Below are 12253 nucleotides of genomic sequence, written 5' to 3' on the forward strand. Positions count from 1 at the left end.
TCTGGCTGAGGTCCAGAGATCCTGTGTAGAGATGGGAGAAACTTCCAGAAGGACAACCATCACTGCAACACTCCACCGATCTGGGCTTTATGGCAGAGTGGCCAGATGGAAGCCTCTCCTCAGTTTTTTCTTTTTAATAAATTTGCAAAACTTTCTAAAATCCTGTTTTCTCTTTGTCATTATGGGGTGTTGAGTGTAGATTGATGAGGGAAAAAATGAATTTAAACGATTTCAGCATAAGGCTGCAACATAACAAAATGTGAAAAACGTGAAGGGGTTTGAATACTTTCAGAATGCACTGTATGCGGACTCATCTTGTGTATGTATGCGGATGCCTCCCTAAAGATTGGACAAAGGTAAAAAAAAAAAAAAAAAATCTTTAAAAATAGATGTTCCTGAATAAAGCCAGGAAGAGGACGAGCTTGTTTCTATGAAAGCATTTTTTTCCTTTCTTCGTCAAAGTCTGGAAACCAAGTTTTGAATAAACTATCGCATCGAATATAAAATAATTGTGGTACGTGCAGTGGTATTGATAGGGGCCTCCAATTCAATCACAAGGTAAACACGCAGGGCCTCAAAACCCATAGTATGTGCTTTCCCACCAATTAAAAACGTGGCTGTGTCATTTTTACAATGTCCATTCAACATGATAGGAACACGGACACAGTGAGTCTATTCTACTCAACAGCCGCACGGATCCTGATATAATGGCTAATAAGATATAGAATGCTCAGTTAGCCATAACACCTTCCCCAATTGCAACATCCCGAGTTATATGCCAGTTGGTAATTGATAAAGAAGTGGAGATAATTTTAAAATTTCAATCTTTGCACATGCAGAAAAAAAAGTAATAAATTAAAACAGCACAGGTTGCCAATGTCAGGGCATCATCATCAATGGAGGAGTAGGATTCCGGTGGGATGGAAGAGGGTTCTCCGTTAACCAATTCTATCTTGAAACAATTTTGAGGCAAAAAAGTGGATTTGCCAAATAGCACGTCTATCTCGCACCTAACAGGCCTGCAGCAAGACGAGGTCGATCTGCAACCGACAAAGGGCCAACGCTCAAAATGTCAGCTGAATCTCATTTCTCATAACGGTTAAAAATACTTATCAACCATCAGTTGATATAAAATGCACTCTCCGTTTGAAGTATCAAGATCATTCCCAAGAACTGCCGATGCAACGGTGGAAGATTCGGAAAACTAACAACATAAGATATGACCGAGTGTGTCGAAATGAAGATGGTGCTTCAAAAGCAAAGCAATTGCGTTGTGTCATGGTCTACACGAGAAACGAGGCTTCATAAACCGGCAACACATTGATAATTAAGAATGAGTTTCTAAATTTATAAAAAAAGATGAACATTCCCACAAGATGATGAAGACCGTCGATGTTCACGGGTCCGTTTGAGTCAAACCTAATAAGATTTAGTGGCTTCCGTGGCCTCACCACATACAAGGCTTTCATCCGCAGCTCAATGGAGTACTGTTCACCCCTCTGGGCTGGTGCTCCTGCCTCACACCAAGCTCGTCATCACGCTGTTGAAACCAAAGCGTTCAGAATCATTGGAATCTCCCGCGATGAAGTTGATTCCGAGGGCATTTCACTCACTCACCGCAGGCAGGTAGGTGGTCCTTCTGTCTTCTACCGACTCCTCTCCGGCCTTGTCCCCCAGCTCTCTCTGGGCTCTGTCCCCCAAATATTCCTACAGGTCGCACAAGATCTGCCAGCAACCCTCTTATGGTTAAACTGCCAAAATCAAGACTCTCTGCTCACCTTCACTCCTTCATTCCTCTTTCCTCCCGCCTCTGGAACAAACTCCCTCACTCTCTTCAATCCCACTCCTCCCCTCCAGGTCTTTAAAACGGCTGTTCACCGCCATCTCTTATCCTCCCCCATCCAAAACCTTTCTACCCCCGTTAATACACCCCCGATACAGTTTTTTGAAATACCAACTTCTTTCCTGGAAGTCCTTGCAGTGTCCTTGTGTTTTATACTTCTCCCCCCCCCCCCCCCCCTTCCCACGCCTCCTCCCCCCAAGCACTCTCCCTTCCACAGATCTCCCGATGTCCCTGCTCTCAAATGTTGTGCTTGTGTGCTTCCCTTCTCTCCCCATCTTGTCTACCGCTCCCTTTATTATATGTTTTATGTGTCCGTTTTTTTGTGTGTGTGATTAATGTTGGCTCTTTCACGAGCCTCGATCTTGTATACAAAAAATATATATATATTGTTTTGAACAATTTATTTATAAAAACAAAACGGTAGGATTACCACTGCCCAACATTAATGATTCTGGCAGCGTGTGCAGGCAGTAATTAGGTCAACCAATACCATTAAGGTTCTCTCCAGCTCGTACCAGCTGTTCTTAAAGCCAAAAAAGATGGCATTCCTGCCAACTGTAAACGACGGCCCTTTCCATTTACATTAATGACTTCAAAAGGCGGCATTCTAGGTAGGGTGTTACCTGGTGGTATTCAATGAGCCGAAGCAGCATGGAGACGACAACCTCCTTCTGAGTTTCGAGATCCCGTCCGGCATCCGCTTTGCTGTTTCCACGCAGGACGAACAGGTCTCGAACTATAGGTCTCAATGCTGGAATGGCTGCACGACATGCACATGTGCAACATGATGTGGACATGCAAGCACGATGTTTGGTGTTTGTACATATTATATCCTTTTTAAATGCAGAGTAACAAGCAAGGAAGCAGTATGTACCATTTTAAAAGTCGTTGCCATGACTCGGCCAAGGTTTGAACCCCAGACCTGGTAGACTCAGAGCGGACGCTCTAACCATTACCGTATGCCACAGAGTCTGGTTTTCCAATAATTCCTCCAACATTATGCACAAAAATCAATATTATTCCATCCCATTCCTCATTGATTACTCAAAATTAAACTGCAGTCTCTATACATGACTTGCTGCTCCCAAAGAAAACTGTGAAGTGTGGGAAGGCCATCAATCATTTTGGCCTAGTAGAACAAGTAAAAAGGAGGGCCTTGCCGTTCAGGTTCAGTGGTCTCCCCTTCGTGGATTCACTCAATCGCAGTGAATTTGTTGAGGCACAGTTTGCGGATTGGAGTCAACGAGCTCAAAATAATCATAGATTGGCGAACTATTTTCTACATTTGTTCAACTTATTAAAATAAACGCAATACCCCCCTCAAAACCTTGAACATCATCAGCACATCATCTCCAATAACTCGTCTTTATCGTTGTTATCATGAACATCGCCATCATATTATTGAATCAGATTTATCATCATTATTCGCACCAGTTGGACTTAGTCCGAAACGGGGGCTTATGGACTGGGTCTCGTCCGTCCATGAGTCCATCCATCCGCAGCCATATCTCAGACATGAATGGACCGATTTTGTTCAAACTTGGCACAGATAATTAATGATGGCTTACATATAAACGCCATTTTTTTTCCACATTAGATCCAAGATGGCCGACTGGCAGCCATTTTGTCACTCAAAATTGACGCAACCATTGCTCAGATGTGCTTGGACCAATTTTGTTCAAACTTGGCACAAAGACAATACATGAGAGCATACATATGCAGAAGATTTTGTTTTGTAATCCGACCAAAGTAATATAAAATATAATCTTGTAAATATGGGCGAGCCCTTTAACTCCGTAGAGCAAAATTAATAAAACCATGGGGGCTGGGACATTTTACGTCTTTGTCTCCTTCTTAAAGGTAAGTTTCATGAGCTTAACGCAAGACATTAAAGCTTGTTTTTGTGCTATTTAATGCCATTAATAAGAGCTTGAAGCGCGGTGCTACGCGCGCTACTTGCTTAGCAAGGAGGAAGCGGACAACGCGGTAGGTTAAAAGAGTCTTTATTTCAAGAGCTCCACTGTAGCTGCGCGCCCGGTGTATATCCCGCGGCCACGCCTACCCCTCGGGCGTGGCCGCCGCCCACTTGGTGCGCGGAATGATGTCATCACGCCAGTGAGCTTTCGTGTCCACCACACGCGCCCCCCCAGAATTCCCGTGCACCTGGAGGGCCAGTTTGCGGGGCAAATGGATGACCCGGCCGAAGCGCCCTCTGGCGACTGGCGGCGTCCGGGGTGCAGGGATACCAGCTGGGATGCCTCCGGCTGCGCCCGGGATGGGTGCAGAACCGGGGGGCGGCGTGCCGGAGGGCCTGGGCGGTGCCGGGGGACCGCCCGCAGGGGGGCGGCCCCGACGCAGAGGCCGAGCCACCGGCGGTGGGTGGTCCACGTCGAGGTGGGCCGGCTTGAGGCGATCCACTGAGACGCGGTCGGGAGTACCGCCGATGTCCAAGGTGAAATGTTTCACCCCGGTCTCCAGCACGCGGAAAGGCCCGTCGTACGGGGGCCGCAGTGGTGTCCGGTGGGCGTTGTGCCGGACGAAGACGTACTCCGCGGTGCGAAGCTCCGGGGCGACGTGCGTAGGCGGGTGCCCGTGGTGCGCCGTCGGCACCGGGGCGAACCTCCGGGCGGTCTCCTGCAGTGCGGAGCGCTCCTGCGCCGCGGACCATGGTGCCGTGGGGTCGGGGAGGAACTCGCCCGGCACCCGCAGCGGTTGTCCGAAGACCAACTCCGCCGCGGATGCGCGCAGGTCGTCCTTGGGCGCTGTCTGGAGGCCCAGCAGGACCCAGTGGAGCCTGTCGACCCAGCCGCCGTCGTGGAGGGTGGCCCGGAGCGCGGCCTTCAACGAGCGGTAGAACCGCTCGCACAGGCCGTTGGCCTGGGGGTGGTAGGCCGTGGTTCGGTGCAGCTGGACCCCGAGCCCCCGCGCGACCGCCCCCCAGAGTTCCGAGGTGAACTGGGGGCCGTGGTCGGACGAGATGTCCGAGGGGGCGCCGAACCGGGCGACCCAGGTGGCGATGAACGCCTGCGCGATGTCCGCCGTCGTCATCGCCGCCAAAGGCACGGCCTCCGGTCACCGGGTGGTGCGGTCCGCCATTGTCAGGACATGGGTGAAACCCCGCGAGGGGGGCAGGGGTCCGCGCCCCCGCACGGGGGCAGGTTCGACCATGTGCACCAGGTCCACGTGCACATGGTCGAACCTACGTGCCGGCACCGTAAACGGGGCCAATGGGGCCTGGGTGTGCCGGTGCACCTTCGCGCGCTGGCACGCGAGGCACGTCCTGGTCCAGCCGCGGCGGGCCTTCCGGAAGCCATGCCAGATAAACTTGTCGGCGACCAACCTCTGGGAGGCCTTCGTGCCCGGGTGGGACAGGCCGTGGATGGCGTCAAAAACCTGGCGCTGCCAGCCCGCGGGCACGATGGGGCGAGGCCGCCCGAGGGAGATGTCGCACAAGAGGGCCATGCCCGCGCCGTCGAACGGCACCTCGGTGACGCGGAGGCCCGTGACGGCGGTCCGCAAGGCCTGGACGCCGCGGTCGGTGGCCTGGTCCGCCGCCATTCGGGCATAGTCGATGCCAGCGGTTGCCAGGCACCACACACCCATTGCTCGTGCACCGCACCCACAGCGTAGTCCGAGGCGTCGGTGGTGAGGGCGATTGGTGCATCGGGCGCCGGGTGCGCGAGCATGGTGGCGTTAGCCAAGGCGAGCTTCGCGCCCGCGAACGCCGCGTCCATCTGCTCGGTCCAGGTAACGTCACCTTTGCCCAGCTTCCCTCGGAGGGCCTCGTGCAAGGAGCGCAGGAGCTGGGCGATGCGTGGCAGGAACCGATGGTAAAAGTTTACCATGTCCAGGAACTCCTGGAGCCCCTTGATCGTGCGGGGGCGCGGAAACCCCTTCACCGCCTCCACCTTGGCCGGTAGGGGGACGGCCCCGTGCCTGGTGATGTGGTGCCCCAAAAAGTCGATGTCGGCGACGCCGAACCGGCACTTGGTGGGGTTCACGATGAGGCCATGCTGGCCCAGACGTTCGAAGAGCGTGCGGAGATGGTGTAGGTGCTCTTCGCGGGACGCGCTGGCGACGAGGATGTCGTCCAGGTAGACGTAGACGAAATCCAAGTCGCGCAAGACGCTGTCCATTAGTCGCTGGAACGCCTGAGCCGCATTTTTCAATCCGAAGGGCATCCAAAGAAATTCGAAAAGTCCGAATGGCGTGATGACCGCCGTCTTCGGGATGTCCTCCGGCCTGACGGGGACCTGATGGTAGCCGCGTATGAGGTCCACCTTTGAAAAGAAGGACATGCCCGCCAACCGGGCGGATAAGTCCTGGATGTGGGGGACGGGGTAGCGGTCGGGGGTGGTGGCGTCGTTGAGGCGCCGGTAGTCCCTGCACGGTCGCCATCCCCCGCCGGGCTTTGGCATGATGTGGAGCGGCGACGCCCAAGCACTCTCGGAGCGCCGCACGATGCCGAGCCGCTCCAGCGTAGCGAACTCCGGTTTAGCTACCGCGAGCTTTGTCGGCTCGAGGCGGCGTGCCCGGGCGTAGACCGGTGGCCCGGCGGTGGGGATGTGGTGTTCCACCCCGTGCTTGACGGCCCCCACCGAGAAGGTGGGCCGCGTAAGGGCCGGGAAGCTGGCGAGGAGGCGGGTGAATTCGTCCGCTGCCGGAAGCGTACAAACTAACCTTGCTGGGACCGAACCGCTCAGCAAGCCGCTTGGCGAGCTGCTCGGTGAGCCGCTCAGTGAGCCGCTCAACGAGCTGCTCAGCGCGCAAGCAAGCGAGCTGAACGTTTCAGCCTGGACAAGGCGTCTGTTCTTCACATCTACCAACAACCCGTTTGCACAGAGGAAGTCCACACTGAGCAGTGCCATGGGGACACTAGTGGTTACGAACGTCCACGTGAAGCGTTGCCTTCTGAACCGCAGGGAGAGGCAGCGCTTCCCGAATGTGCGTATGGGTGTTCCTTTCGCAGCAAGCAACGCGGGGCCCCGGCCCGCGGTTCGCTTGTCGGACGTAGAGGCAGGGATAACGCTCACCTGTGCACCAGTGTCGCACAAACGGCGCCCGGACAATGTGTCCGTTATAAAAAGAAGGCTGCCGGAATGGCCGACGCTCAGGGCCGCTACCGAGCGCCGGCTTTGTAGTTTCCCGACTTGCCGAATGAGCACGGCGGGCGACAATTCCTCGCCTTGTGGCCAAACCTGGCGTGGAAATAGCACCAGGTTTGCGGCGAAGGCGGGGGCCGCGGTTTTCGTGGTGGTGGTGGGCGTGGCGTGGCGGCAGCCACGCGGTGTGCATCAGCCTCGAGATCCACGAGGTGTGGTGCATCAGCATCAGGGTCAGCCTCAGGACGCGCGACGGCCGCGCCAAAACTCGCCTGCGTGTCCAAAGCCGCAAAGAACTTGTCGGCCTCAGCAGCGAGAGCTCGGGGTGCCGTCGTCGCAGAACCGGCCAACGCGAGGCGGACTCATGCCGGCAGCTGGCGTCGAAATAACGCCCGGAATGGAGCGTTCGGGGTTTCGTCACCCATCAGCGACAGCATATGGTCCATGCGGACCGACGGTCGCATGTCACCGAGCTCGGGGAGGTCCAGGAGGCGGTCGGCCCGTGCGTCCACCGTGAGACCGAACGTGGCGAGGAGGAGACGCTTGTTCACCTCGTACCTGCCGTCGGCCGGTGGGTTCCTCAGGACCGACACGACGCGGGCGGCCGTGCTGGGCCCGAGGGAGGCGACCACATGGCAGTACATGGTCTCGTCCACCGTGATGCCTCGAAGTCGGAACTGGGCTTCTGCCTGCAGGAACCATACTTCAGCTTGCGCCTCCCAGAACTTGGGGAGTTTGATCTGGACCGCGTTGTTTGCCATTGCGATGGCGTATTCGGTCGGTCAGCGACGGCTGATCCAACGTCGGAGGGTCACCAATGAAGCGCGGTGCTACGCGCGCTACTTGCTTAGCAAGGAGGAAGCGGACAACGCGGTAGGTTAAAAGTCTTTATTTCAAGAGCTCCACTGTAGCACTGGAGCACTCCGGGCTGCGCGCCCGGTGTATATCCCGCGGCCACGCCTACCCCTTGGGCGTGGCCGCCGCCCACTTGGTGCGCGGAATGATGTCATCACACCAGTGAGCTTTCGTGTCCGCCACAAGCTAATGTTATGGATTCGTCACTTCCGTTGTGGTTTTCATCCACTGTAAACATTTTTGATTCCATGTACTATTATTGTTGTCGTTTAAGGGAGATAGAGATTACTATTTTCAAAAGGTAAAAAGTCAATGTTTTAAATGAAACCGGAACCGGACGACGAAGAAGAGGAAGAGGAGGAAGAGAAGGCGGAGCGAGTGAGTCGGACAAGAAGCCTAGCTGCTTCGAGGTCTGGAGCGAACGATTGGCGAACGAGGGTCACGAGTGAACTTTGGGTTTCCCGGGAAAGGGATTCCTGTGAACTTTGGGCTTCCCGGGAAAGGGATTCCTGTGACAGAGTTGTTATCGCTGTGACAGATGAACCTGCGTGTCAGGTTTTGTGGTCGATTCCGAGGAGAATCATTGTAGTGCCGTTACGCCTCGAGAACGGGCCGTCGGCCATTTTGACTCGCGCGCTTTGCGCATCGCTCAAGGTTTTTCACTTCGGTTCAACCATTCTCACCGCATCCAGACGTTAATTTGGTGTGCATGTGTAACGTGGCTTTTGAGTGGGAAATCTGCGGTTCGCCGATTGAGAGCCGTCAAATGTCCATACCTGAAGGTGTGATTTCCCCGTCGCTTCTCGAGGACACCTTCGCCCATCTTTGGCAGTGTAACTGTCAACCCAACGAGATTCTGGTCTCGATACGACATCGTACGGACGATCACTGGAGGGGATCGACTTTGGCATGAAGCCGGGAAAGAGACATTGGGAATGTTCTTCTTTTCGCTCACTTGGAGCACAGTGAGTTATATTGTACGAACCTGATGGTACCATCATAGGAAATATATATTGGTTGTACAATTGATTACGATTGTTGCTGTACTGTTATTCTTGTGTGATCTTAATACAATACTTGTTTGTTGGTAACAATTGGTGTGGTTTCACCATTTATCTTTGACATACAGAATAACACACATCTTTCTGCGGTGACTCCTCTCGGGGCTCGGAGGTACACCGTGACTGGGGTTTGGGGAGGAGCACGTAACACTAAGAACATAAAATTATACAGAAACATGTTAATTAAGGGTATAGTTTGGACAAATTTCAAAGTTGAAGTCCCTAACCCATTTTCCCCATTACCCCTTACGTTTGCGCATCGTGCATTTGCAGTTCTTGAGGATTTTCAAGAACTTAACCTCCGTGAATTGCAAAGCCCTCCTTTGCAAAGAAAGTTGATCGAAACCTACTGGCAACACTCATCACATTTTATGAATTTTACTCGTTATGAATGAACGGGGGTCGTTTTATTTTGTTTGATCATGACCATTTCAGCAACTGCCGAATGTGACTACAAAGAACAGATTTTGAACGTCTTTAAAATTGCTTCTTAAACCATGGAAAGAATGGATAGCTGTGTTAGTAAAGGAATGCTTTGGAGTGTGTGTCCCAAAGCAGCCTCAAATGACATTCAAATCCACAAGGATTTGAGTTAATTGCCAACCACAATCACAAATCGATCATAAATAAAACAGAAAACAAAACGAAAATAAAAAGCCTTTTAGGACATAAGCTAGAATGTTTATCTCTGAAGAGCTAATGCTTCAAAATTCAATGCAGTTCATAAATGTCCCCATGTCATTCCTCTTGGTGAGTCAAAGCCGATCTCAAGGCTTATGCCGACATACCATGAGTTATGGCCTTGCGTCCACTCGCCATGAGTCCATCGCACAACTGAATGATCTTCGGCATGCTGATGATGGGCTTCGAGTGGTACCGCTCATACGAGAGCAGCACCAGGAAGTGGAACACATTTGGGATGAGCTGCTCCGAGTTGCTGCGTCACAAAAATGGTCAAGGCTGTCTAAACCGAGGCAGACATTTTTAATCATTGTGAGAACATTTTTATATAATGGTACTGCCGATTTACTTGCTCTCCAATCCGTTATTGGCATGGGGTATTGGCCACCGCCTTTAACAGAGAAAGCAATTTATTGCACAAACTATGTTTCCTTGAGGGGATGAAAAAGTCAACAACAAGATTTATGCACTGGCATAAAACAGACCACACCAGGCAAGGGATGTAGGAAGATTACCAAATTCCCTGAAGGTCACTCATGAACCAGCTGGGTTTTTACAATGAAATACAAAGTAGATTTCTCAAAACAACTTCATTGTATGAGAAGGTGAGAATCCAAATACTGTTGCTTTCATTCAGATTTTTACCCAAAATCTACAGCTGAGACACTTTCAGCGTATCCTCAATTGAGAACTAAATCTGCAAACACACACACACACACACACACACACACACACACACACACACACACACACACACACACGCAAGCACCCACACACAAATGGGTGGGCACACACTGACATGCTGACACTGACATGCTGACACTGACACTGACACACACACACACACACACACACACACACACACACACACACACACACACACACACACACACAGCCACACACAGCCACACACAGCCACACACAGCCACACACAGCCACACACAGCCACACACTGACACACACTGACACACACTGACACACACTGACACACACTGACACACACTGACACACACACACTGACACACACACACTGACACACACACACTGACACACACACACTGACACACACACACTGACACACACTGCCCCCCACACACACACACACACACACACACTGACACACACACACACACACACACACACACACACACACACACACACACACACACACACACACACACTGACACACACACACACACACACACACACACACTGACACACACACACACACACACACACACTGACACACACACACACACACACTGACACACACACTGATTGTGGAGGCGTGGATCGATCAGGCGTGGAAAGCGAAGGACGCAAAGAGTTTTGCGATCTACACACCGGGACTCGGCCCCGCGGATGATTGAATCTTCGGCACACTGCTTGGAGCTCCAGATGATTGCCAGGCTGCAAGCCGGCGGCCAATAGTGGTCTTGCGGGCCGGGCAGAGAAGGGGGAGGGAAGTCCAACGTGATGCAATGCTACTCGCACCCTGGTGGGGATGTCGGGTGGCCAGCATGGCGATCCCCAAGGGGAAAGATTGGTATAGAGGTACCAAGATGTCGACAGACGAAAACGAATTTTGTCTTGAGAAAAAAAAGAAAACGAAATACCAAATAATGGGACACAAATCCCATACAGGCGGAGCGCTGAGCCTGTGCAGCCTCAACAAGCAGCCAGAATTTGCGCTGTAAAGAATAAAGTCTTGTGAGAAAGAAAACCATTTCACAGGGAAACGGGGAGGGGATCTGCACCAAATCGAGTGTCTGAGGAGGTGCCAAAACCAAAAATCTCCATTAAAAAATAAAGCTCCACAAGAGAAACCTAAACAACGAAAATTGGTGCATAGAGGAAGAGATCATGCTCTTCTACAAAGTGTATTCAGTCAATGAGCAGCGAGGAATAGATGGTGCAGGGGACAATATTCATGGACCAGTTAAAGAATACTAAAATGGCCACCAGAATTGGAGACAGTTCCATAGAATAAATTTGACTGAGTTGTGTCAACAATTGATAAATTCCTGATTAGAAATAGAATAAAAGAAATGTCAGTTAGGCCCAGAAGACAAGCAGAAGGTAGGAGGAGGAAGTGAGCCAGGGGCTCACTGGGAGGTGGACAACGGGATGGTGGGGACGTTACCGGGGTGGCATGGGGAGGGGCTATGTGGCGAAAATGAATTGCTAACTGAGGGGATATGCAAAGTGAGTGTGCAACACGCGACATGACACTGGACACTCAGCAGTGGAGACGAGGTGTGGTGGGCGGAGGAGACACGGACCTACCTCGGGAGGAGGAGCAGAACTGACAACTGACTTGGACCGGGCGACACTAACACAGACTGAAGGAATGGCAAATGATGACCAGCAAGAAGAGGATGGAAAACAGCAGAATATAAGAGGAGGAGGAGTAGGGGTTGATGAAGAGTAACATATATGTTGGAAGAAGAGCTGGACAACAAACTGTCAAATTGAAGACTCGCTGCTCACGTTCACGATTTCATTCCTCTTTTATCCCGCCTCTGGAACAAACTCCCTCACTCTCTTCAATCCCACTCCTACCTCCAGGTCTTTAAAACAGCTGTTCACCACCATCTCTTATCTTCCCCCATCCAAAACCTTGATCTTTTCTACCCCTGTTAATACACCCCAAATCCACCTTTTCAAATTCCGGGTTTTTTTCCTGAAACTCCAAGTAGTGTCCATTTGTT

The 12253-nt window shown here is 52.0% G+C and overlaps 1 protein-coding gene across 1 annotated transcript in view; it reads right to left on the reverse strand.

Annotated features, from left to right (window-relative positions):
* HTT (huntingtin) overlaps nucleotides 1-12253 on the reverse strand; it is a 778980-nt gene that overhangs the window by 380322 nt on the left and 386405 nt on the right. The window contains exons 35-36 of the mRNA XM_078772674.1: nucleotides 9650-9798; nucleotides 2467-2603 (exon numbers count right to left, since the gene is read on the reverse strand). Coding sequence (XP_078628800.1) covers nucleotides 2467-2603; nucleotides 9650-9798 — 286 coding nt within the window. The remainder of the gene's footprint in view (nucleotides 1-2466; nucleotides 2604-9649; nucleotides 9799-12253) is intronic.

This window comes from Myxine glutinosa, chromosome 2 (genome assembly GCF_964187855.1).
Source record: "Myxine glutinosa chromosome 2, kmMyxGlut1.1, whole genome shotgun sequence".
Classification (NCBI taxonomy): domain Eukaryota; kingdom Metazoa; phylum Chordata; class Myxini; order Myxiniformes; family Myxinidae; genus Myxine; species Myxine glutinosa.